The 26471-nt window shown below is 39.2% G+C and overlaps 3 protein-coding genes across 5 annotated transcripts in view; 2 read left to right on the plus strand and 1 right to left on the minus strand.

Annotated features, from left to right (window-relative positions):
- The first annotated feature begins 2605 nt into the window (after positions 1–2605).
- LOC134137306 (centrosomal protein of 290 kDa-like) lies at positions 2606–14508 on the plus strand. 2 transcript variants are annotated; one of them, XM_062570115.1, is made up of 7 exons: positions 2606–2784; positions 3447–3586; positions 4197–4277; positions 6182–6272; positions 7192–7378; positions 8294–8391; positions 9419–9697. In XM_062570115.1, exons 1-7 carry the CDS (start codon positions 2752–2754, stop codon positions 9545–9547), a joined length of 759 nt encoding a protein of 252 aa, XP_062426099.1. In that variant the 5' UTR covers positions 2606–2751; the 3' UTR covers positions 9548–9697. The 2 variants fall into 2 exon arrangements, with proteins under 2 accessions (XP_062426099.1, XP_062426100.1); XM_062570116.1 differs by lacking the exons at positions 7192–7378; positions 8294–8391; positions 9419–9697 and adding exons at positions 11734–11858; positions 14401–14508.
- Positions 14427–22672, plus strand: MPPE1 (metallophosphoesterase 1). The gene is made up of 9 exons (XM_062570114.1): positions 14427–14785; positions 15639–15747; positions 16061–16164; positions 16755–16835; positions 18790–18898; positions 19778–19849; positions 19961–20083; positions 20810–20950; positions 22409–22672. The coding sequence occupies exons 1-9, from the start codon at positions 14511–14513 to the stop codon at positions 22589–22591; spliced, it is 1197 nt and encodes a 398-aa protein (XP_062426098.1). The 5' UTR covers positions 14427–14510; the 3' UTR covers positions 22592–22672.
- Positions 20941–26471, minus strand: part of GNAL (G protein subunit alpha L) — a 198737-nt gene continuing 193206 nt past the window's right edge. For both annotated transcript variants that reach the window (XM_062570112.1, XM_062570113.1), the window contains one exon: positions 20941–26180. In XM_062570112.1, the coding sequence (XP_062426096.1) occupies positions 26034–26180 (147 nt within the window). In that variant the 3' untranslated portion in view covers positions 20941–26033. The remainder of the gene's footprint in view (positions 26181–26471) is intronic.

The following is a 26471-nucleotide window of genomic DNA, read 5'->3' on the forward strand; positions in this document are numbered from 1 at the left end:
ACAGCTGAGGGCTGTGCTGCCATTCAGAGAGACCTGGACAGGCTGGAGAGCTGGGCAGAGAGGAACCTCCTGAGGTTCAACAAGGGCAAGTGCAGAGTCTTGCACCTAGGGAGGAATAACCCTAGGCACCAGTACAAGCTGGGGGCTGACCTGCTGGAGAGCATCTCTGCAGAGAAGGACCTGGGAGTGCTGCTGGATGACAAATTGACCACGAGGCAGCAATGCGCCCTTGTGGCCAAGAAAGCCAATGCCCTGGGGTGCATTAGGAAGAGTGTTGCCAGCAGGTCAAGGGAGGTGATCCTGCCCCTCTCCTCAGCCCTGGTGTGGCCTCATATTGCGTACTGCATCCTGTTCTGAGCTCCCCAATACAAGAGAGACATGGAGCTACTGGAGAGAGTCCAGCGTAGGGCTACGAAGATGATCAGAGGGCTGGAGCATCTGCGCTATGAGGAACGGCTGTGAGAGCTGGGCCTCTGTAGCCTGGAGAAGACTGAGGGGGGATCTTATCAACGAGTATAAGTACCTGAAGGGAGGGTGTCAAGGGGACGGGGACAAACTCTTTTCAGTTGCCCCATGTGACAGGACAAGAGGCAATGGGCAAAAACTCAAAAACTGAACCACAGGAAGTTCCGCCTGAATGTTGAGGGGGAATTTCTTCACTGTGAGAGTGGTGGAGCACTGGACCAGATTGCCCAGGGAGGTTGTGGAGTCTCCTTCTCTAGAGATCTTCAAGGGCCACCTGGATGCAACCCTGTCTAACATGCTCTAGGTGACCCTGCTTGAGCAGGGGAGTTGAACTAGATGATCTCCAGAGGTCCCTTCCAACCTTACTGATTCTATGATTTGTGATTCTATGATTTGTGATTCTATGATTCTATGTTAGTTGCTCATTGAAGTGCCAGTTTTGTTGCTGTGCCATTTAGGGACAAAGTATTTGTCTGTCATGGGCTGCAATGATTAGTAGTATTGTATAGCAGCTTCTGGAATTATGGAAAGAAAGAAATCTTCACAGGTAGAGGCTTGGCAGTAATTACAGCATTGGCATGTCATTCCTTCCCATGCACACCTAGGCTGTCACCTGGCCCACAGCTCATGCCTGACTCTTGCATCTGGACAGCATAATGACTTTTACCTTGCACCATGACCCTTGAGCCAGGTGCAAGGGATTGGCTCCGTGCTCGGCTGATCCGGGATTGTGGAGGAGGAGGGAGGCTGGGACAGCACCCTGCGGCTAGGGGTGTGGGCCATCTGGCTTATCCCCAAAATATTCACAGTTCCCCGTTGCAGCCTAACGTGGAGCCAGTGAGACCAACTTGTCCATCAGTGTGTTTTAGGTCAGCTGTAGGCCTACAGCGGGCAGTAGTGTACTGCTGTCATCTTCCTGTCTCTACTCGGATCCGAATGGTTCCTTGCAAACTGCCAGGCCCTGTGATCAGGTAGGCCATACATCAGGATAGAGGGGCAGGTGGGATCTGGCAACATTTTATGCAAAAGAAGAAGAACAAAAAGTACTTGGCAAGTCTGTGAAGGAGTTAGACTCTTAGAGAATTAGGAAAGACTATCAGTAAGAAGCTCAACTGAGAGCAGCAGCAGGTAAACACTGCCGGGAGTCAGCCTCGCTGTGATGGGTGAATCTCGCTGTGTTTGGAGAGTGCCTTCTGTTGAGGCGTACCTGTAAGGCGGTCTGTCTGTCTGCAGAGTGGAAACACTTGCATCCACCCCTGTTGTCCCCTCCTGCCTGGTCTGCCACATGCAGGTATGCAGTCCAAAACATAAATACTAAAGTACCAAGTAACACTAGGATCAAGAACCAAAATACTAAGGGCCCAAACAGTGCATTGTCAGGCATCCATACCTCTACCATACTCCTGCGTTGGTGGTATTACTTGAAAAGTCTGTACAGTGGCTTCTGTTGTGATGGGGGGGGGAGATGCAGAGTGTGTTTTCATAGAGGTATAATTTTGTGTATGGATGTACGTATCTGCCCATCTAAATCAGTAACTGGCTGTATTTTCAATCCCACACACTTGATATAATTATTATTGTTAATTGTGGTAAATAAAGTTGTAAATAAAACTAAGGAGTTTTCTTTTTTTCTTTTTCTTTTTTCTTCTTTTTTTTTTTTTTTTAAGGAGTGAGCAGCGACTGGGCGTTTTTGCCTGCTCCAGGGCCTGGGGCTCACAGCTACGGTAAATCTAATTCCAGAGCACCTGGAGCCGCTCCTGCTGCCACCATGCGGTTCGGGCCCCCTACGAAATGCCCCGGGTCGGAAGAGGTGCCGGGCGGCCGGCGAGAGCCGATCTCCGGCCAGGAGGGGTGAAGCCGCTGCCGCCTCCGGACGCGGCCCGTGAGGGAGGCGCTAGGGCCGCGTTGGCCCTCGCGGGCGGGGAGGACGCGGCAGAGGAGGCGGGGCCGGGCCGGGCGACGGGAGGGGGGGGCTGGGGCCCTCATTGGGCACGGGCGCGTGGCTGTGACGTCACACGCCGTTCGCAGCGTGTGCCGTCGGGTTTGGTGGCCGAGGTGCCTGCTCGAGCCGCGGTGCAGGCAGCGGTGGGGCAGCTACGTGGGGCCTTCCATAGCGCGGTCCCAGCGCGGCGGCGTTTGAAGGCGGGCGGCGGCGGGCCGTGGGGCCTGGTCCTGGTCCTGGTCCTGTCGCCGTCCCTTTAGCGACCTTGAAGGTCCGAGGCTTCGCCCCTTTCCCGGCGTCGCTCCCTCCCTGGGCAGCCCGCCTGTGGCGGCGCTCCTAGTCTCATGGCGCTGCCCCCGTTGCACAGGTGCCTCCAAGTGAGTGGGGCCCTGGGCGGCAGCGGCAGCCTGCGGTGCTGGGGGCGCGCCTGGAGCCCTCCGTCGCCCCTGTCCGGGATGGGGAGGCTGTGCCGTCCGCCCCTTGCCACGGTGCCTGAACGCCCCAGCTCTTGGGAGTCCCGCGGAAGGCCCTTCCTCCCTGCCCCGGTCTGGTAGAAATCGCCGGGATGCCTGCAGGGCAGCCCTCGGCCTGGCACTGCCCGGGTTTGTCTTTAGGGACCGGCTTAAAGCACGTTGTTTTGTGTCACTATTCTTCCTTCAGCTGACAGGGCATCGGTTGACAGCATCAGTTTTGCGTATTTGAAATGGATACTGAATTTAGATATTAACCCTTTAGACTAACGCACAATAGTTGTGTGTGGGTCACAGATGAAGTGATAGGCCTGACTATATGCTACTGTGCTAGGTTCAGCAAATGTGTGTGCAAGCAACTCTGCTGATGTGGCAATAGATTAATTTTTCAGCTTTAGTCAGACTGAAATAGAGCCAGTCACTTTCTCTGCCATTTTGCTGTGTACATATATAAAGTTCAAGATAAACTTAGTGAATTTGTGAATTTGATTTTGAAATGTTAACAGTCCCATTAACATCTGATTTGAAAGTTTTACATGATTTTATTTTTATATTCTCTTGCTTTTCAGCTTAATGATGAAAATGAACAGTTGCTCAAGAAGTTGAAAAAACTGCGCATAAAAAATAAAGAGCTAGAAAAGAATTTGGCTCTGTTCCAAGAGAAACTGCATCTGCAGCAGTTAATGCATGACTGTGTCACAAGCAGAGAGTAAGAATTACTGTCAAACTGTTTTTTTTTCTTTTTTTTTGTAGCAAAAGAAGCGCAGTGCTTTAGCACTTGTACTTTGTTTTTGTTTTCCTTCTGAATGAATTAGGCCTTATCTGCTTATTTTGAATGGCTGTCTGTGAACAGGGTGGTGGGAATGAGTGATACTGGAGACACTGATGTAAAAGCACAAAGCATGACTGGGGCAACTTGAATAAAATTCACTGTTGTAGTAGAATGAACAGTTTTAGTATCTACTAAGGATACTTCTGCTTTACCAATGTGCCATCTCTGTCTGTAAAGAGTTTTAGATTATATCGGTAAGGAACAGTAGTAAGATAGTTCAATTGTATCAATACTGTTTAAAAGATTCAGAAGCTGTGACCTTGAGGACCCGAAAACTATAGCTCTAGTGCTTTGAAAAGCTTCCTGACAAGTTTCAAATACCTGTTTGCAGATTTTCCAAGTCTAGGTTTTGATGCATTTATCATGGAAATTTCTATTGTAAAATCAAAGTGAAAGGTAATTTAGGCTTTTTTTGGTTGTTTTATATGATTACAATTAAAATTGTAAAATCTAGTTTCATTAAACTGCTATGTTTATTTCAATTAAGTGTTCAGGTTCAAACAGACTCCTACTTATGGCATAAGGGTGGACACAACAAGGATCTCAATCTAGAGAGTGAGAATGTCAGGTGAGTCCTAGCAAACTGCTTCTTCACAGAATTAATGAAGCGTGTTCACACTTCCATAGGGTAGGAATGGTGTTTGTGATAAATCAGTTGAATTTTTATTAACTCTGCTATGGAAGCTGCTTTCAGCCTTTGAAAGAGCTTAGAATACTCTTACTGTGTTACATAAAGGAAAATGGTTTTCTTTCAGTTTTGAAAGGAAGTACTAAATCTTAACAAAATGGATTCCTGTTTTACATCTTTAAATGAGCAAAATTGAGGGAGCTAAGGAATTTACTGAGGAAGAGAAAGGGAAAGAATAAAATTTTAGATCAAATATCTACAACAAAAATTATACCTAGATAGCTAGATAATTTAAACATTTATATATTTATGTGTATATATGGATAATTCGTGTGATAGTATTATTTTCAAAATAAGCCACACAAGTGATTCTACGGGTTTAGTCTAATAGATTTTAGAAGGCATTACTTATTGTAGTTTGCCAATTAACGCTAAAAGCAAACTCATTTTTAACTGTTTTTGATGCAAATGATACATTTTTATTTTAATAAAATGCATATTAAAACTTTTTAAGAGCTAGGCAGCTATGCTGGTCCATCCTTCTGTGCATTGGTTTAAAAATAAATATGAGGCTCTGTTCTTTCAAAGGTAACTTTCTGTCCAGAAGGTGAATCTTGGGTTGTGGATTCCACATAGATAGAGGCATTCCCTATTTTTGTTAATTCAGGCACCGTGTTTTTAGTGCATTCTTTACCTGGCTGTGGAATGCCACATTTTCAATGAGGTTTGTTTTTCAGCGTGCTGGACTCTCTTTGTGGATGTCTAAAGGAGGCTGGGTCTCTAGCCCCAGGCTTTGCATTCAGTGCCTAATTAGAAGCCTATCTTGAAGAAGTCTGAGTTGTTCTTCGAATATAGTGCTGGTCCTGCTTTGTATTATGTTGTATTAGATAACCTAACTACAGTTAGTTCTAGCATCTATTTTTATGTTATTTCACAAAGCTGTCCTGTGCTCAGTCACTTACTCCATTCATCGTATGCACTCATGACCTGGTATGAACACTAGCTCTTGTGTCTATTTGTGTTTATTCATTCATTTATAGCCCTGATATATGTAGGTTGAATGCTGTGAAATACTGTAGGAAATTAGTGTAACAGAACAGAAATTAGTGTAACTAAAGCCAAGATTATATGAAAGGGAAAGGTAATAGTAATTTACAAATCTGTAGGTTAGTTATTCTACCTACTCTTTGTGCATTCTCTTGGATGTTTAATTCACTCAAACTGTTACCACGTATACTCAGAAACAGGGAGATGTATCCAGGTGATCTGGCCAGGATTTCTTGTGCGCAACAGAGCGGGCTGGGGATGCTGCCTGATGAGTCCTTATCATGTCTTGTGGGTTCTTGACTGGTGACAAGAAGCTAGTTTTAAGACAGACATTTTTTAAATATCCTTTAGGAGTGATCTTGCTATTCCTGTTACTCTAAAAGGGAAAAAATGGTATATGTGACATGCTGCAGGCCTGTTTCCACTCTCCTGTTGCTAATGTGTAGGGTTTCCCATTAAAGAGTTTGTGCTGATACCTCACCAGGATGTGGCCATCCTGCATGGACAGAAACAACAGGGTCCTCTGAGTGACTGCTATCAGTACAGGCATTTCTTCTAACTTGCTCTGCTATTTCTTCAGGTGCTGTCTCTTTCTGTCTCTCTCACGTGCGTTTCCAGTCACACTTCATTCATATCAATCTTACTATTTCTGTACAAGTCTTTTCAATACAACCACTGTCCACGTGATCTCTCTGGAATATCTGTAGCCTTTCTTCATAATGGATACACAATTTTATTGTATCTGTTTTCTTAGCTTTCATACTTTGTTGCAATTCATGCATTTCTTCTGTTTTTAGACTACTTCAGATGTATAATAATCTCCAGAAACGTTACATTAAAGAAATCAAGACAAATCAGGAGCAAAGTGAAACAATTAAAAATCTCACTGTAAGTAAAATTTGTAGAAGGCAGTGTCATATAACTAAACACAAACTTTTTAGGTAGACTGAAAAGTTGATTCTTACGCTTATAAAATCAGACCGTGTTTTTCATGCTCATTTTTGTTCTTGTTTCCCATACCATTGAGACAAACGGCAAATAGGATTCTCATTTTGAGCGATTTTCCCTGGTATGTCTGCCCTTTCCTTGTTTTTTCTTTCTACTCACCTACCAGTCCTTATTCCCAACCATCTTCCCTCTGTTTTACCCCAGCCTTGGTATTTTCCTGTATGCATAGTGAACCTCTTCATTTCAGAAATCTAGCAGCAAACTAACAAAAAAAGAAAAGGTAAATGTTTTCTCTGTCAGTAAGTAAGATCTGTTGGCTGCTGTGCAGTGAGGGTGGCATCAGAACTGGAGCAAAGGTGGGATGTGGTACAATAAGATAGAAAAGCTTCTTCTGGAAGAAGCAGCTTCATCTTGGCATGGATCAGGCATTGCTATGCAGTTGTCCAGTCTAATTTGTCTCTTCCTAGGAGTTTGTGAACTTATGTTTCGTTCATTTGCTCCTGAATATTCAGTATGATGAGATTATATGAACTTTTTTTCAGTTCATATAACTGAGAAACTTTTATGGCCAGTTGCTGCCATAAAATCACACTTTATTGTGAGGAAAATTTCAGTATATTTGTACATGTACGTTTGTATTTTCTTGTGTAATACCAGTAATGGATTTTTAAAAAACATATTTGATGTATGTAAGATTTGACTTGCTGAATATTTTTTTTCTTTCAGGCTTTTTTGGATAGATTTAGTTGTAAGTCAGCTATTGAAAGTGCTAGATTTGCATTCAGGGTATGTTTCCAGTCATACTCAGTTGAGCTATGTTTGTTCTGTACATTTTAAACATTTTCCAGTTTCTTGACAGATTAAAATTCATGAGCTAGAGCATAATCTTCGAGAGCAGAGACAAAGAATTGAGCAATTGGAATGTAAAAAGGTTTCTAAGAAGGCTAGAGCTGTTTCTGAAAAAAGAAGTCAAACTCCAGAGGGAGAAGTAACATCTTGCAGATGCATGTATAAAAAGAAGGAATCGTGTTGCAGTAAATATTTAGGTAATGGTACACATAGTTCTGATGCTGCTGTTCCTTCCAGTATGCCCACCAGAGAGGATGCATTTCATTTCTGATACAAGGTTGTGCTCCAGGCCGTTTCTTCCACTTCAACCTGCAGTATCTGAACTGTTTTTCATTTCTGAAAAATTGTTGTGTAAAAATAGTACCTCATAATCATACATTTATTTTAGTGATAAAAACAAGTCTTTGCTGCTTTTCTATTTTTCTTAAACTGGTATGTCAGTGAAATCATGGCTGTATTCTATAGTATTTTATCATTTATTCTGTTAAACTACATCTATACAAATCTGTTGGTAATAGTGTTTGTTGCTCCGTTCTTTGGTTTTTGGACACTGATTCACGGGAGAACCTGTTTTTAGCTTTAAAGTACTCCTTAAACTTTTGTTACAAAGCTGTTGGACAAATACAGACAATATTGGTTTGAACGTGCTCTTCCTCACATAAATTAGTCCACAGGATAAAGTTCCTTATCCTTATTCCCCCTAATCCTGTTTGACTTCAAAGCATTGCAAATTTGTTTCATAGCTCATGTAATGGAGATAATTTCAGAACATGTGCGGCCAGTAATGGATTGTATGACCCTCCCATAGGTCAGAAAAAGGTGATCAAACCTTGTGATGTATGTTTTGTGACTTCTGAAGTTGAATATTCCCAACCTCTCAGAGTATGTGGAAATATCCGACTGACAGATAATATCATCTTTCCTAGTAGCTAGGAATGTGCTGGGCCAATTCTTAAGGATAAATCACTTTAAGAAAAAGTACTTTAAAAAGATGAACCATAATTTTCTAATACCACAAAACGTAGGCAGCTCTTTAGCTGTAATATGATTCATATGAGGGGGAGGTTGACTGTAATGGTTGAAGATATATATATTTTTTTATTTGAATATAGAGCTATTGTTGAAGGAGATTAAAAAGCTGAAGAAAGAAAATGAAAAGTTGTCTACAGAAAGGAGAGCACTAAGAAATGAATTAGCTGGATTAGACAAGGTAATTTATTTTAGGACAAGTTTAAGAATAGACGATTTTTGTAAAGCTTTTCTGCCTGAACTGAAACTTAACTTTAGGCTGAATATATGCTGTTATAAAGCAAAATGTATAGAAATATCAGTTTATAACATTTTAAGAAATAAAAAGAAATGAATGACTCCTTGAAACATTAATTTTATGTCCAAGAATACTACTTGGCTAAGGAGGAGGAATAATGCAATTGTCCTTTTTTCTTTTTCTTTTTTTTTTTTTAACTTTAGAAGCAGTTTAAAATCTGAAAAAAGTTGTCTATGCTTGTATCTGTAGATATAATACTAATTTTTCTGATTTGAACTCTTCAGTATTGTCTTGGTTTGTCAAATATTATGAACAACATCCTTAATTTACTCTCCTAAACTCTCTTCTTGCTTATTGTCACTTTTTAATACTCTCATAACCATCACGTCTTCAAAGTTCAAGATGTGTTGATCTACTACTGGCTGACTTTGGCATCTGTAGAGAAATGTCACTATATTTTGTCCTATTTGTCAATTATTTTGTTTCAGATTTCGTAGAAATCTCTTTGTTGTTTCAGTTCTTTGCTGACTTGTTCCAGATGTCTTTTGAATTAACAGCGTCTTTGGTCTTGGAGAAAGCTCCTTGTAGCTCTGCCATATATGGCTTCTGCCATATTTTTGTACAGATGAGTTTATGACAGTATTCCCTTATCATCTTGGACTGCCATTTTGTAGCTTTCTGATAAATCAACCTTTCCTCCTTCTCTTATATCTCAGTTCATCTTACCTGTTACTAGTCTGTATTATTTCAGTGTGTAGAAATAACTTGATGCTTTCCATGCATAGCACCTGACATGCAAAGTTTTAAACTATTATGTAGTGTCATGGTTAATTGTCACATCTTGCTTTAGCTGTGGTTGCACATCTTAGTCATATATTAAAAAAAAAGTCTTTGGTGTTTGAACACTAGACCAGCTGAAATGCTGACTAACTCTTATTGGGAATGTCTTTAAAAGAAACTTTTTTTTTAGGATTTTTTTGAAGAGATAGAAGATCTAAAGCGTGCCGTACAGGAATCTGTGAAACTGAATAATGAGTACGAGAAGTGCTTGAAACAAATAAGTGCAATTTATAGACTTCCTTTAACACTACCTTTGTGACTATTGATTTAATGGCAAGTAAATGTTCCACATAAATTTTCATATTTATTGTGACATTGAAACCTAACCTGGTTTATGTAGTGCCATTTTTTGATAATGAGTTCAGTAATACAATTTCTATATCGCAAGCTATTCTGAAATGTTTTTGTGTTTTATGCCTTTGATTTTTGTTTATATAGTTTTAAAATAAACAGTGGCTTGTGTAACTTCTTCTGAGTTTCAAAACCTCCCTCTTTCTTTCTCTCTCTTTAAATATATGCCTTGTGGAAGTGGGCTTTTTTTGAAAAATAAAAGCATGTTGATATTTTAAATTAAAGAATTTCTCCATTTATCCATTTCTGTATGAACTGTATAAAATCAAAATAAATCTATAGATCTGACAATCATTCCCAAAGAATGTGACAGTACAGACAGAAAATACAATGGTTAATATAGTAATAAATTATTACAAAGTGATTTGATAAGAGAAGGAAAGTTAAATCTCCAGTTAAGAGATCTTTTATCATGATATACAGATAAAATCTGTGGCTGAAGGAGGGACTTAGAAATGGAAATAATGTAGTCAGAAGATGGGTCAAAGACTTGTCTTTCAGTATCAAAACAAGAATTCATCAAAAGTTCTTATTTGATTGAAGAATGAGGCAATCTTGAAAATATTGAAAGTATTGAAAAAGATCTACCTTAGCGCAACTGCTAAGGTAGAAGTGAGAGGGAAAAATCAAAGCCTTTGCCTCAAAGAGGTATAGTGTGGAAAGATAAAAGACAACTCCCAGTTGTACATTTAAGCTGCAGAGAGGGAAAGTTGTGAGATTTGGACTATAAACTTGAACTTGAGTGTGGCTGTGTTAAAGTTTTATAAAATCTGTATATTCATAAAAATTCTATATTTTCGTATTTGTTTGAAAGTTGAAAATCGGCACCTCTGTTACGTTACATCAGGAGAATTAAGTGAAAACTTAACTTCATCAACCTGTCAAGAGTTTATAAATCCAAGACTCTTTTTGCCCCAGCATAATTTCTTCAGATTAATAAAAGCTCTAATACTGGCTCGTTAGTGATAGATTTAGGACTCTTGCATCCCACCTTGTTTGTTTTGACAGTTTCATGTAGTTGTAAGTTAATAAATAAATTGACCTCAAAGCATAGGAGGTTTTCAGAGTTGCATGGTCCCTAAGTAAGAGGGAGGATAAAGTACCAGAGCCACTTGCTTCCCGATCTGTCTGCAAACGAGATCTGTCTGTATGATTTTTCTCTTGCTTCATTCTTGGGCTCACTTACAAATTAAAGGTAGAGCATGTTCTGAATAAAGATGGAGGAGAGGGAGAAAACAGTGATGCGGGTTTGTGTGGCCAGTAAACTCAGCAGAAGAAAATAGAATACTGTATATGATGGAAGTCTTGTAAGTGCAAAAATGAACATTCGTTAGTAAGAAAAATAAATATTGCTGCTGAAAGAAAGCACCAAACTTCTTTTGAGTGTTAATCACATAAACACTTTTTATCACAGTTTTGTGGCATAAATTTATACTTCTAGTATGTGTAATCTTTGTGTGATGGTTTTATTATTAAATAAATACGTAGTTGTCCCCATCCACACGCTGATTTTTAAAGGTTTGTGCAGGATGCTTAGATGTAGATGAGGAAAAGTTCGAGTTTATTTCTCACCCTGCCCTTAGTTTCAGTATGCAGAAGGGTTCCTTTTTGACTGGCTACGGTATTGCTGTGCCTGGCAGAGTTTAGCGGTTTGCAGACTACAGAAGGTCGCAGTTTTCCATTGGAGAGTTTGTTCTCTGCTCAAACAGTTGGAAGTGATGAATATGGCGAGTGATTAATCTTGAGCTCACCTTCACGGTGAACTTGCAAAACTTTCGAGGTCAGTCTGGTGTCATCCCCCTCCTACCTGTTCAGAGCAAGAAGCAGCAGAAAGAGCTGCCAGTCTTTCTTTATAACTTCGATCCTCGAGCCCCGGTGACGACGGCGATCCTAGCCCAGTCCTGGGACGCGCTGCGCTCGGGGCTGGATAGCAGCGTACTGCGCCGCCGGTGTGTCGAACGGCAGCTCTGCGATGCAGCGCGCGTGCGGCAAGCAATGCGGCTGGGGGTTTCAGGCAGCCAGTAGCAGTTGTTGTCTTTCAGCTCCTCCTGCCTGGCTGACTTTTGGTGATTTTTTTTTTCCTTTCGCTGTCAGGAAGCTGGAAACGTAGGATGCGGACAGGAGACGTCTGGCATCTTCTACAACTGTGGCACGACTCCCCGAACAGTCTCCGCTAGGAGCAGGAACGCTGGGACAGCGAATGAGTGCAGAAATGACAGGTTCGGTTTCGGTTCGTTGGGTTATGTTTCTGTTACCCATCATGACTTTTGAAAATGGCAGCTCTGCCTTGAAGAAATTTTTCTTTCTTTTCAACTAAAAGCAGCCTTTTTTTGTGTTTGAGGGGATCATCATACTTCTGAAGATCTGAGGTTTTTTGGCTGATCTTTAATGCTGTCGATAGTAAAATGACAGAGTTAATTTGCTTTAAGCTTCATATAGATGGTAAATAAGAAGAGTCATAGGGTTCTGCGATTTTATTCTGTTTTTACATGCCTAATGCATGTTAAGTGACGTGCTGGCATTTTCTGTTCAATTCAGGACTATTTTATTAGAGGAAGAAACTGTCTAAGACTACCAAAGTCTACTCCCAAATTCTGAGGTAGGTACAGTTTGTGCAGGACAAGGCCATATGAAGTTACGTGTTTATAGTAATGAATTTTCCTGTCTCTTATCCTTGTTTCTGTATGTTGAACAGACATTCCTGCTTTAATCTTGTCTTATGAGATATAAAACCAAGATCTTATTGTTTTTTATTATACTGATTGATTGAGATGTAGATGAGATTAATATTAAACAAATTAGGCTTTATTTGTAGTTCCACTGTATCATGAAATTGTTATATCTAGCCTATGGCTTTCTCCTGCAAAAATAAGTTTAGATAGAACTGAGTTGCCGCAATTAAGTATTAGTTGTGCTAACATTAAGTCGTGCATATTAGAAATGTTACATGATGCAGATTAATGGTTCTTTTTCTTGAGTAAGTACTTTATAGTGTTGTTAATAGAAGCTCATATTTGAAAATAAGTGGCTATTATCAAATGGAGGCGTTTGACTGGAGAAATAAGATAATCATGTCATGTCAGTTTTTGCTTTCCATAAGATGTGAATTGAACGAGCTTGGGGCATGGGACAGTGAAACAATTCAAGTTTTGTTACTGCTCTATGCATTCTAATGAGTTGAAAAATAATAATAATTAAAAATATATTAACTTTATGTGGTTCTCTATTTTTGTCCCAGTTCCCCTAATACCTAGTACCTAAATTTTAAAAGGTAGTGAGTAGTCACAGTTATAAACAGATTTAGGCAGCACAGATGGACACTGGTTGTTAATCATTGCAATAGTACTCAATAGCTGAAGCTATCAAAATTAGGGAATACAGTTTGAAATGCCTTTTCCTGTCTACTAGAATGTAAAAATAGTGCTTCTTTTCCTTTCTGTACTTTCCAGAAGTGTTCAATAATTGTTGGTGTCCTATGTTAGAACTTTATTAACTTAGTAAACACAAAAGCAATCCTAGTCTTTGGAGGGGAAAGAAAAGCCTTTTCTTCTCACATTTCTCTAAAAGTTTTCTGATGAGCATGTGAAGTAACGTATTTCCTGCTCTTCTGCTAGTTCTTCCCTCACTGTTAGTCCATTGTACTTGGGTAGCTTTAAAAATAGGTCTTTCAGACATGCGGTGCTCTTCTGAATGAATTCTTGAGAGCTTGTAGGTGAAACTTAAGGCATTTTTCTTGAATGTAAGGCTAGTATGCGTGTCCTTTCAGGTGGGATCCTTGTTTCTTGTGGGCACTTACCACGGGAAATGTTTCTGTGAAGGACTGTAGAAGAAACAGAAATGTGAAACTGTGGCTTCTCCTTAAGCCAGAAATTAGGAGCGTCTGTTAGATGCCTGCAAACAGGTGAAACAGTCAAAGAGCTCTGTTAAAATTGTGGCTTGTCAGAGCAGAGACACTTATTTCAGATTAGCCTTTAAAGTGACCTAAAATAAGTAATAGCATTATCATTTTAAAAGCGGTAAGTTCCCTCTTTGTGTTACGAGCCATCCAGGGAGAAAGAAATCTGTAAATACAAACTGTTTGCCAACTTACAAGAGCTTATTTTCCCACATTTCCCTTCAGTTACATTGCTCTCTCTGTCTCTACAAGGCTTAGACATTTCTTGGTTCCAGTGTTAGAAATGAAGCACTCTCGGTTAACTACCTGTGCATCTGGGCCTGTCTTCATGGACAGCTCTAGTAAATTTATTTTGGGGATAATAAATTCCTTTTGGTTCGTGGGGGTTCTTGCCATGAGCCTTTTTAGAAGTGGTAGTGTTGATTTGGTATGGTCATGTTATGTGGCTTGTGCATTGTGTGTGGCATTGCAGAGGCTGGGATGGGTGTGGATCCCAGTGCAATTCCTTGCTCTGCCTCACACCACCACCTCGCTCATTTTTTGTGCTGCTCTTCCATGCTGAGTTGTGTCTTTGACCCCTGCTCATGAAGTTTGTGCTGTGTAGTCACAAGGACATCAGGCAGCCGGGTCCTAGCTGGCTTTAAACTAGTTGCCTTGGTTGTAGTAGCACAGAGTGCCAGTCCAGGTGCAGTAGTGTGGCCTTCTGTGTGGGTTAAAGCTATCCAAAGGAGAAGACTAGCTTTACTTTTTAGTTCATTTTTACATATTTCCAAAGCTTTCAGGGACACTGTCAGCTGTGCATGGTAGCCTTACATTTTAAGAGAGTACTGGCCTCGTGAATGTTTTATTTTGTATTTTCTCTGCAGGGTTTCTGTGCTGATATGAAGCTCAACTTGATCCTCTGAATAGCCCCTACCATTTTCATCTCAATGAGGAGAACTTAGCCTTTGGGAAGGACTCTTTTGCTGGTACTGCAATGTTTCGATCTAGCTCGAGCGCTGTGAGGACTCTTCCTTTGAAGAAGAGGATCTGTTTCCTGATAAAACTTATGTGCTTTGTAAGCTCAGTGTTAGTATTTTGTGAATTTTTAATTTATTACGTGGTAATTTTTCAATGTCACTGGCCAGAAGTGAAAGCTGGAGATCATGTGGGTAACAAAGAGACTTCTCCTTCAGTCCTGAAGGCCATAATTTTAGCTGATACTCACCTGCTTGGTGAAATCAAAGGACATTGGCTGGATAAACTACGAAGGTAATAATTCAGTTTTTGGAATGATCTGTATCATGTTTTTAGAGCTTTTAATAGTAGCTAATGGGACAGATGGTTATAACTAATGCTGTGGTATTGGTAAGAGGTAAGTATGCTGGCTCTGATTTGCCTATCTGGATTTGGACTGATGGTGATAAACTAGTGTTGAAAGATTAAGGAATGGGCCTTATTTAGTCAGTGCAGTATTGAACATCCAGGTAGTTTGTGGGTGTAGATGCTTGAGCATTTTAGATAGGACAAGCAGTCTTTTTCAGTGTGTAGAAATGATTTATAAAATGCCTTAAAAAGGAGCCAGAAAACTTTGAGGTCCATCTAGTTTATATCTTTAATTGCAGAGTCAGGGAAGCTGGTAGCAGTTTGTAGCAGAATAATCAGCGGCAAAACCAGTTTTAAAAACAAAGATAATCCAATCCTGTGCCTAATGCACGAAGCCATGTTGTTTCTGTTAATCCTCAAAGAAGCAAAATGCTGCAAGAAAGTACTAATTTATACTAGTAACATGCCATGACATGATCATCATAAAGTTTTGTTGAAGAAACAGTAACATAGTAAAATCCGTGCAGTAATTCAGCAATTGACGAGAACAGTGATTAATGAACCTGTAACGAATAAACTGGTATTACTTCTTGTGCGAGTTGGTCCTAAGTGTTCTGTGGTGAGTTTGGAAGCACCTACTGCATTTTAAGTTCCTTGCCAAGTATTTAAATTGGGTTTCGTATTAGCACTTTGAGTAGGTAGGAGCTAGCTTCACTTTCCTGCCAGGCTGTGTTTGTGCGTTCAGAGTCGAGGATGCAGAAGTTAGGCAGTGATGACTGGATGTATATTTTCCCCGTAGGGAATGGCAGATGGAGAGATCTTTCCAAACTGCTTTGTGGTTACTGCAGCCAGATATTGTTTTTATTCTGGGAGATGTCTTTGATGAAGGAAAATGGAGCTCACCTCAGGTACGACATACACAGCTATTTATTTCAAAAAAGAGGATTTTTTGAAGGAAATGGATGGTAAAATAAGGCAGACTAGGTATGCAATGATTTATTTAGTATTACTATGGTTGTCTTGCTGAAAGAAGCTTCTAGGATGTTATATACCAGTTGAAATGATGTGACGTTCCTTTATTTTTGGTAGTACCTTAGCACTTTTCCCCCAACACCTAGTTTTAAAATGCGACCATCTCGCTGAGCGTGCGCTTCTGTATTACATATTTATGATTCTCTTACAGTATTGTGGAGCAGTGTTCATTTCTGTATTTTCCTGCAGGCATGGGCAGATGATGTCAGGAGATTTCGAAAAATGTTTAGACATCCAGTTCCTACTGAGTTAGTGGTTATCGTTGGAAATCATGACATTGGATTTCATTACGAGTAAGTCTTGTCAGCGAAAGGAATAGGCAAGCATCACGATTGAAGTGTCAGCATGCATACATGCAGTAACTGTTTTGTTTCTCAGTGACTTTCTGTGTGTTTATGCAGAATATTTTTGATCATAACCAAGTTGGAAGGGATTGTAACTTAGACCAAGATCTTTAAGTGTATTGATCTGTGGACAATGCACTTTAGGATTATACTGTAGAACTGTTTTCAGACTCGGTGCTGCTTTGAGCACATTGTGAAGTTCAGAGCAGGTTGCTCTGCATTCGCAGAGAAGTCTTGAGGCTGCTTTTTCTTCTGTTGGGCTTCAGTGGCTGGTAAGTAGTTAGCTTAAGTATATTCCCTTTCTCCTGTTAACAGCGTGGAAAAGGGTAAGTGCCCTTGCTCTTCTAAAGGATGGTTGTGCTTGCACAGAATACAGTATCAGTGGCAGAGCATCTCTGTGTGTTTGGCAAATCTAATCTTGAATATGTGATCTAGATAATGGAGTGGTAAGCTGTGAGAATGATCTTAAAAATATAAAACTATGTCAAATTATTTATGCCAGTTTTTTACCTCAGTTGTATTTTTATTCTGTCACACAGAATGACCACTTACAAGGTAAAACGATTTGAAAAGGTTTTCAACTTTACTTCAGGAAAACTAATAACTCGAAAAGGAATAAAGTGAGTATATGTAATTCTTTTATAAAAAATGTTCAAAGTAGTGGTTACTGATCTAGGAGACCTGAATGATAAAAGATGGGATTTGCAAGTGGTGTTTCTAATGAAATAGTATTGGAATTCTTAGCTTACAGCTTCTTAAAATTGTTTTTGCTTTGTATCTAGCCTGTACTATGTTAAAGGAAACACTGTACAAACACATACCTTGATGCAGCCTGGAGGCTGTTACTTTGAACAAGATAATTTGTAATACTTTTAAATGGAAAAGTACTGTGAAACTGGAATCGACTTCTCTGGTTTGTGTTTCTACTTCCTTGCAGCTGCTAATGACCCATGGCTATAAACATAAAAGAAAAATGTGATTCAGTAAAGAAAAAACAAACAAAACTCTTCCACGCTTACATGTTAGAGTTTCATTAATGTTAAAGACTTCTTTAGTCTGCAGAACTTAATTCTTATTTCAGGAATTTGGCAAGATAGCAGTAGCTTGTCTAAAGTTTTGCTACAGGGTGGGATAATAATGCACAACCTCACTTTGGCTTACAGTAGATATTGTTACAGAGTTTATTCTAGTTGCTTGTCTGTTCCTTGGCGGTCACTGATAATGTAGCAAAGGCGATACTGTTTCTGTAGTTGTTATTTTTACATACTGTGTTGTAGTTTGATGAGGGAAAGCCACAGTGGATCTGTGGAAGAGCCTTTTGTTTTCTGTTTATTTGTTTATTTACTTACTTGCCTCAGATACATGAAGAGAAAACCCATTGCGAGTCTGTAGTTTGCCATGTATGCCCTCAGTTTATAATTTTTTATGTGAATGTATGATTCAAAAGCTACAACTTTAAGCTGGTTCCCTTAATTAAACATTAAGCATTATAAACAGGTCTAAACAAGTGTGTTTTTTAGGGAGACCTTTGAGCTTCACGAACGGTCAGTATAATACTATTGTTTACTGTGCAGATGTGAAGTCTCCTACATATGTAATTTCATTTTAGATATAGACAGATATAGGTAACTATTTCAGAAATAGTTATCAGGGAAGTTTCTATATCACCTTTGATAAAACAGCACAGTAGAATTCTTGCATCCAGCAGCAGATTTTATGTGTAGTACCATATTCACTAACTGAAATGAGCTACATTATTAATTAAATGTTACTGGATAAACTATTTTATAACAAATCAGTGATGTAAAAGCAACTTAATTTGATAAGAGAATTTAAACTTATTTTGGTTTTGACCATAATTTAAACGGAGGCATTCAACTCATTTATGTCTGTATATTGAATTGAGCTGGGAATATGTCTATTTGTTGAGTCCTGAGTGAGAGATTACAACAGGAATAACTTATTCTGATGGCAGAAGGTCAAAATTTGAAATTTACTGGGAAAACTTTTTTTCTTTTACAAGTAAATCCCATTTTCCTTGTTAGAGACCAGAAGCCAAGAAACAAGGTATGAAAGTATGTTCAGGGCAGGTGCCCAAGTGCTGTTTTGCATTTCAATTGTTCAGAAGAAATTGAATTTCCTCTGATGTCTAAAATGTACATTTAAGGAGAAGCAACTTCCCCTTTCTGTCAGAATTTGGTTTAGTGGGCTTCTAGCAGTGAACTAGAATACAGTTTAAGTACTCATTACAATATTATAAAGAATCTTGAAGTGTAAACATGAAATATTTGGCACACATATATTTGTATAAGTATATTTGTGCACCCTAAGTAACAAAAATTATAAAAGAACCTGTGATGTAGAGAAATGGTAACCTGCAATATGGATACTCTATAGATTTATAGCATGTGATTTGGGAAGCTGCTACATTCTGCTGTTTTGCTGAGCTATGTCCAACTTCTGAATACTTGCATTTTATAAAATAAAAATCATCCCATTTGTGTGCATGAATAGCAAATGCTTCTCTGCCCTCTGCACTTCCTTTCTCTTTACCCACTCCCCTGTATTTTTCAGCTTTGTCATAGTGAACAGCGTAGCCATGGAGGGTGATGGCTGTGCTATTTGCCGTACTTCAGAGGCAGAGCTTGTGGCTCTTTCTCACAAACTAAACTGCTCCCAGCAGGTAAGAGTTTATTAAAGATCTGATTATAGCTGGCAGCTCGGCTGCTGCAGTGGAATTGTTGGAACAGTCAGGATACAACAGATTCACATCTGAAAAAAAACGGCTTTCAATTCGTATTGTAACTTGTTAGCAAAACTCTCTTCCTCTTCATTTTCCCTTTATTATTTTTACTTCACTGTTCACTGTGTTATTTTGTGGTGCTTATGGTGCTAATTCTCTTCTTAGTGCTACCAACTAGCCTTGCACAGACTGCCATTTCTTCCATTCCAAGGAATGGCAGGAAAAGCACTGTAACCCCCCGCCTTTGCCTTTATATTTATGCAATTCTTCTCCTCTATATCCTTCAAACTAGCCTATTTGTGTAGTTTTCTGATTTTACTAGAGTCTTGTCTTGACAGCTTAATAAGATTTTAATCGTAGTTTTTTGTTTTGTTTTTTTTTCATCAAATCCAATTGCCTCTCATATTTCATCCCTATTCCTTTCTTCATAGGCAGATTGAAACAAGGTAGGCAGCTTGATTTACTGAGTGGGCAGTCAATCAAGAAACTATCTCCCAGTGGAAACATTGCCAGACTGTAACAGCTCTCTCTCTCTTATGCTGTCCTAAATCTCTTTTTCCTTATTTGTGCAGTGAAATTCTGCTATTGCTTTCTGCATTCAGAAAGAGAGGAGCTGTATCTACAGCATCCCCCTTTCATCCATTGCAGAGGATCTCAAAAGAGCTTTCACAGTGCACTGTATTTAAACACTTTATTCTGTGCTGATAATGCTTTTCTCAAAAGCAAGTGACATCCTCCCTAGTTATAGTTTAATTCCCTTCCCCATCCCAGCCGTACACATAGGTGAAGATAATTTATATGGACTGATTTTATTCACAGAAACTGAATCATTCCAAGAAAAGGTGCAGTAATGTGGAAAAGCTTCCAGCTTCAGAACCTATCCTTTTACAGGTGTGTTGGAGATGGGGTGGGACAAGATGTTGACATGCTTTTGGTGTACTTACTAACTTTCTGCAAAGGCTGGATTGTTAACAGCTGATCCTTGCTGTGAATTTCTCCCAGCATTATCCTCTCTATCGGAAAAGTGATGCTGAATGCAGTGGAGAAGATGCTGCCCCTCCAGAGGAGAAAAACATCCTATTTAAAGAAAAGTATGATGTACTATCTCAAGAGGCATCACAAAAGGTTTGATTAATTTAGCAACCTTAGTATCTCTCTCTCTCTCTCTCTGTGTGTGTGTAGATATCTATAGCTGAAAAAAAATAAATACTGGAAAGGACAAATGCTCAGTGAGACAAGCTGATCACAGTAGCTTCTGCTTTTCACTGTGACCATGGCCTTGATTTTTCTGCTTGTGTAGAGGTGGTAAGGCCAGGTGCTCTCAAGTCTCTAATTTAGCATTTTGTACTTTATATAATGTGTACATTTGGACAAACTTGGTAGAAAGTCACTATTCTCTGACACTCTAAAAATATTGCTTTTGCTGAGTTAATTACTACAAGAAAATGCAAAGATATTCCCAGTAAATCCAGTAGGCAGTATTTGCTTTCTTTTGCGGAAATCTGTTCACTCAAGACTGGCAGTATAAAATTCTCCCTTAGACAAGAAACAGCATTGCTTTATTAAAAACAAGATTTTTCCTTTTGTGATGCCAACAACGTGGTATTGATTTTTGTTGTTCTAATCTGTATGGCTCCTGAAAAAATCCAGTATTTGGGATGAGGGTCAAATGAGTGTGATTAGTATTACAAAGGCAACAAGTGTTTACTGGAAAACAGTAGTTTATACAAAACACTCTGTAAGAATATTAGCACTCCCTTCCATTTTTTATTCTGGCAGAAGAAAAAAATTGGTGTTAAGCTTTTTTTTTAGTTATGACTTGATTTCTGGCTTTGCCATTCTGTGTTCTAGCTGATATGGTGGTTTCATCCCCGTTTGATTCTCAGTGGACATACACATAGTGCTTGTGAAGTGCTGCATGCAGGGAAAATTCCAGAAATCAGTGTCCCATCATTCAGTTGGAGGAATAGAAACAATCCTAATTTCATCATGGTAAGTTTTATTTTTTTTTATTTTTGTCAGATAACTTTCATAAATAAATCAACATGGCAGTCAGCTATATTTTAAAACTGATTCTACCTGTAAAAACAAAAAATTAAAAAAAATGCCTACCCACCCAACCCACTCAGTACACTGCATCCACTTTATAAAGTACAGCTGTGGGAGCCACATGTTCTGTGTGGTACAAAGCAATGCTGTTAAAGATCTAATTAGTATATGGGTACAAGCATCTAACATTTTCTTATAAAGAGGGTGCATTGTAAACTATTGACTTGTAAAAATAATCAGTATTGTGCACTGAACAGTAGAAAGACTAGTTTTGCTCTGTTGATTTACCAACTATGAAAACAAGACCGTATCCATCTCAACTTCTGCATGGTGATCATGGTTTTCAAACTTGTGCATTGACCACTTTACACAGTGAAAACGTTTATCACATGCCAATAGTTTGCCTCCTCGTTTGCAGTTCACATTGTATGCAGTGTGTTGGTTATGCTCTCACAGGTAGTTCCAGTGCTCTGTATATCCTTAGAGGTAAATCAGTTAGCTCCTCAGTTCAAAAATAAAACAGAACTCTTAAAAACTCGGAGTAAGAAGCAAAACCTGCAATCCTGTTTACAGAGTAATTTGTGACTTTGTTAAAGTGGCAAAAATTTGCCACAATTTTTGTGACAAAAATTGTTAATGTATTTTACTGTTGTTGGGTATGGGCTGTTTATCACACAGATAACCCCAAAATTTTAAATTCATTTTATCCAACTGTTAATATTTCTTGTTAAAAGTAGTTCTGTTTATTCCGTATTCCTGAGAGTAGCTGCCTTCAAACTACATATGCTCTCTGCACATGCTAGACAGTGCATCTTCACTGCAAAACAGGTTGGCTAATTACAGTTGCATTGTCTTCACTACCATTTTAAATCAGCCTGTGTTTTGTAAACTTTAATTTGAATTGCAAATTCAAACCAAAACCAAATTAAGGTCTCTTATGCTGCTGTTTCAGCTCATGTTAATAATTTGGATTAGCCAACACGGTTTTAGCAGCATGGACTGGGTAGAAGGAGGGCTTGGAGAGGAGGAAGGGGCACATTCACAAAACCTAACTTTAGCCTAGCAAGGCTCCTTCCAGGTTGATTTACAGCAGCTAAAGTTAGGCTTCTCTTGAAGGCAGATCAGATGAGGAGCCCAGCTCTCTATTGACTCTAGAAGGAATAGAGGGAAGATTGGCCTCTGGGCTAATGTTAGCCTGGTGAATATTCCAGTTAGTGCCCAGCACCACAAGGTATGGACTAATGCGCCAGCCCCCTGAAGAAGGCACTGGTACTAGGAAACTGGCCCCAACCCTTGCCACCCAATACAAAATTTAGAAATCAAGAGATCTGACAGCCGTGGTGTTACTTCTGATTTAGAACCACTGTAACAGCAAAGTGACAGTCTTCATTTCTTTTCCAGGGTAGCATAACACCAACTGACTTCTCCCTCCGAAAATGCTTCCTTCCGTACGAGAGCAGAGTCTTTACTATATACTGTGCAGCAGGCGCTCTGCTTGTAATCCTGATACTAGCTCATTTTCAGCTTCTCACTCCACCGTTTTATTTTGCTCAGCGTTTAATCAGTAAGCATAAAGCAGTATGAAGAGCCAGACATCTGCATTCAGTCACTGAAATACCAAAGCTGAGAACAGTCAAACATCAGACTATATTCATGCCAGCAAATGACCTAATTTGATTGCTAGTCTGAAGGCAGGTTGCATTTACACATACCATAGAAGTCCTATACAGCTGATATGACTACTACAGGATAAATAACCGAAATGAATGTTTCATGCTGTACAAAAATACTGTATTCTACAATCAAATGAGTCCTTTTCCTGCTATAATTTTTGTATCAAATATGTATATTAAAAGTTTAACTGTACATTATGTAAATCCTATAGCCTCATCACATATCTGCACTAGTGTCTTACCCTGGTGGAGGCTCAGTCTTGCAAACTGGAAATGTTTCTCCATTTTATTGCTGCATGGCCCTTCTAATGTCGTACTTCTGTTTGGTAGGGTCAGGCAGAAGCTAGATGCATCAGCACTGAGATGCAGATTTTTTTAATCTTTTCAGAATGTCATATGTAAGGGACTGTAGTCTGGGACAAGAAATCTTCCAGTTCCTGACATATTAAATTGTTAACTGAGTACAATTTGCAGTTATTGTCTACCAGAAACAACAGGAAGAAGCCTCGCAGATCCAGTTTGCTGAAACACACTTGAAACCTGCTTAAAAAGAAATTAGGGTGACACTTCATGCTGTTATTTCTCAAAAGATGTGCTATGATGAGCTTAAAAAAAAGAGGGCCCTATTGCATCCCAGAGATCTGTGTGGTGAGGGGCCCTCCAGTTGCTGATCTTCTGCAAGAAGGAAGGTCAAATACAGCTGCAGTAACAGCATCCTATGCCTTGGGCCTCGGCCTACAGCAAAGGGATAAGAAGGTGTGTTATTTTGGAATCCTGCAGGGTCGCCAAGTTTTGTTAACTTTGTAGTAGAGTCACTTTTTGAACTGCACTAGAGTTTTGGTGAGGAGGGTGGAGACTATCAGCAGCAGCGATGTAGCACACCGCAGAGCTGAGCCACGGGGCTCCAACTGGATGGCAGCAACTAGAATGTGAAGGTCTGAGCTCAGTGTCTTTCCTTGCAAAGTCTAAGCAAAGCTGTGACAAACCTACCTCTTTTCCCCATCTACCCCAGAAAAAAAACAGAGGGTCAATTCCACACCCAGGACAAATGTTACGACATTCCTGCAGAGGCTGGGGACTCTAACCTGGGCTAGGGGGTAGTATTTAAAGAAAAGACTTTATTTCATGATTAATTTGGGTGGTGGCGGTATTTACTTTTTTTGGCATGGGAAGTGAGAGAATCTTTGCATTTGGGAATTTAATGTATTACTGGCTTGTTCCACCCAGCCTTTCACTTTCTGGGAAATATCTGATGATTGACTAAATTTAAAATAGAAATATCAAAATACACACATTTCTGAGAAAAGGAAATGGTTGTATTACAGTATCTAAAATGGGATTATTTATCATCACATAGAAACAAGTACTGAATTTGTAGTCTGAATTTAAAAGATGACTGATCAGGGTTTATAAATAACAACAATGCTTACAGTAAGAAGGTAATCAACCCACTGATTTATATGGCATTGTTGGGAATGTGTTAGATCTTAATCTCTCCCTAAATTTAAAGTGAAGTATGGAGATGTTCTAAGGTGTGGTAAAACATTCTATAAAGTAATGTAGTCTAACACTTCTCTAGGTTTCTGTTATTGCAACTGTAATTTTAGACATTTGTACAGGTTATCTTGGACACAGGAAAAGTATATAGTCACAGACATAAAACAGCTATGTATAAAATATAAAGCAATGTTATAGTTACTAAAAAGGACATGCCTTATTGCTACAGCAATTCTTGCTTTTTATATATTGTACTGTACCACAACTTGTTTTGAGAATGTCGTTTGCATAAATTATTCAAGTTTGAGAAATATTCACACATTTTGATTCTACAATATTTAAAATAAAACAATTTTCTAATGTGTCTCTTTATTAAAAGAGAAATAAAAATGTCATCTTGTAATTCTCTTAGGCCAGACACAAGGGTTTATACACCTTTTTTTCTTCTTTCTTGCTATTTACTTGCACAATGAAAGCCGCTGTTGGTACAAAGATTGAAGAGCTCTATATAATGGTGCCATTACACATTCACAATCGGTCTGTGCAATTGTGAAGTTCTATGAATGACCAAAGAATTACCAAACATATTTTCTAAATATAAAGAAAAAAAGATCCTTGGTTCCCATTAAAACAACACCAGGTTGCAATTTGGACACTTGAATGAATTCCAATGTTTTAAAGCTGAGACTTCAAAAGAGAAAGGCATGTTTGCTGCAACATCCGGTGACTGTAATACCTTACTTGGAAAGGTAAGTGGTTAATTTGCATAATTTATAATTTTTATACTAAAGAGCATTTTTATATAAACCAGAAAAAAACCCCTAAACTCTACAGATAAAGTTCTTACCTTCAGTCACGGCTGCAGGTAAGGTTGACATCAAGCTGTACAGCGCAATCAAAAACATACTTACATCTTAGCTCATTTTACAGGTACAGCCATAATCAAGGCACAAAGATCTTCTACAAGTATTTTTCTTCAATAAAGTTGTACAAAATAATATTACATTTTACAGTCTGTACAATATAATAAACCAGCAGTAAAACAAAAAAATATATATAGGGAGAGGACTGTTGTCCAAGAATGATCTGAACTAAAAGGATCATTTGTGGACAGCACAAATAACGTAAGTGAGGGTGGTAAATTTTCTGCCTAGTTGCAACAGGCTGAAAAGTAGCTGTAATTCAAATGCCTGAGGTGTGCAGAGACACTTAGCTCCAAAACCCCAGAAAAATTGCTTTGTCTTCACTATTCCTCTCATTATCTACTCTACTTCCTGTGCCAGTAACGGCTTAAAAGAGGAGGTCACTTTATCAGTCGACCTGCAACTCAGAAATGCTAAAAACTGTGACAGAGTAATAAATATTGTGGTGCTGCTACATTGTGTGTCTACTTCCTCAACAGTATTTAATAACCTGATACAAAGTGCATTAATCTTTTTCACCCATCAAGTACTCTTCAATGTCATGTTAAAAAGGAAACCCACACAGAGGGATAGGAATGACTTCAGTGTCATCCAGCTGACATACCAGTTTGAACTAACATTAACCTGCTGGAAAAAATTTAGCAGGTTATGTTCAATTAAAAAACAAAACCTAAGGGAACAGAGGTAGCCAAAGGGCTTAGTGGAATGACGAAGAAGTGGCATGTCAAAATAAAGCACAAAAATAGTCCCAGAAAGCGCGGAGGAAAAGAACCCAGACTTGCTTCAAATCAGCTTTAAGGTTAAATAATTAAAGTAAACAAAGTGAAGAGACTGACATTTTTATAGTATATTCTTCCACCCTGTGTGGGGTAGTATCAAGAGAAAGAGCAAGGAGCAAAGATTTTAAAACCACAGGTTCCACGGTGATCCCCCTCACAAGAGTTCGTACTGGCGAAGATGCATTCGCTGAATGATGTCTCGACAGTCGTTGAACACTCTACGGATATTTTCTGTGTCCACTGCACATGTAAAGTGTGGGTAGCAATAATGTCTGCCGTCTCCACTCGCTGTGCTTATCCTCTGTGGAAACAGGAGGACAAGATGGTAAGGACACGGTCCTCAAGGAGGGTCACCTATGGGCTTACAAAGTGCCAAAAACCATGGGAAATTGTGTGTGTGCGTGAACACACTAACACTATACCTATGATTTTATATATATATATATATATATATATATATATACACACACACACATATACATATATACACACACACGTGTGTGTGTGGGGGTGTGTGTGTACATATAATATTTTTTTTAATTCATATTGGACACGACCAAAGTTCTTTCTCGCTCTTCCACTCTTGTGCCAA

This window comes from Rhea pennata, chromosome 2, assembly GCF_028389875.1.
Source record: "Rhea pennata isolate bPtePen1 chromosome 2, bPtePen1.pri, whole genome shotgun sequence".
Classification (NCBI taxonomy): domain Eukaryota; kingdom Metazoa; phylum Chordata; class Aves; order Rheiformes; family Rheidae; genus Rhea; species Rhea pennata.

What these genes read in the sequence shown, in the direction of transcription:
- LOC134137306 (XM_062570115.1), top strand. Translation starts at nt 2,752, where the DNA reads ATGGCGCTGCCCCCGTTGCACAGGTGCCTCCAA. An exon ending in CGTTGCACAGGTGCCTCCAA is followed by an intron (nt 2,785 to 3,446) that starts GTGAGTGGGGCC and finishes CTTGCTTTTCAG; the next exon opens with CTTAATGATGAAAATGAACA. An exon ending in AATTAGCTGGATTAGACAAG is followed by an intron (nt 8,392 to 9,418) that starts GTAATTTATTTT and finishes CTTTTTTTTTAG; the next exon opens with GATTTTTTTGAAGAGATAGA.
- MPPE1 (XM_062570114.1), top strand. Translation starts at nt 14,511, where the DNA reads ATGTTTCGATCTAGCTCGAGCGCTGTGAGGACTCTTCCTTTGAAGAAG. An exon ending in AACTAAACTGCTCCCAGCAG is followed by an intron (nt 18,899 to 19,777) that starts GTAAGAGTTTAT and finishes TTTTATTCACAG; the next exon opens with AAACTGAATCATTCCAAGAA. An exon ending in ACAATCCTAATTTCATCATG is followed by an intron (nt 20,951 to 22,408) that starts GTAAGTTTTATT and finishes TTTCTTTTCCAG; the next exon opens with GGTAGCATAACACCAACTGA.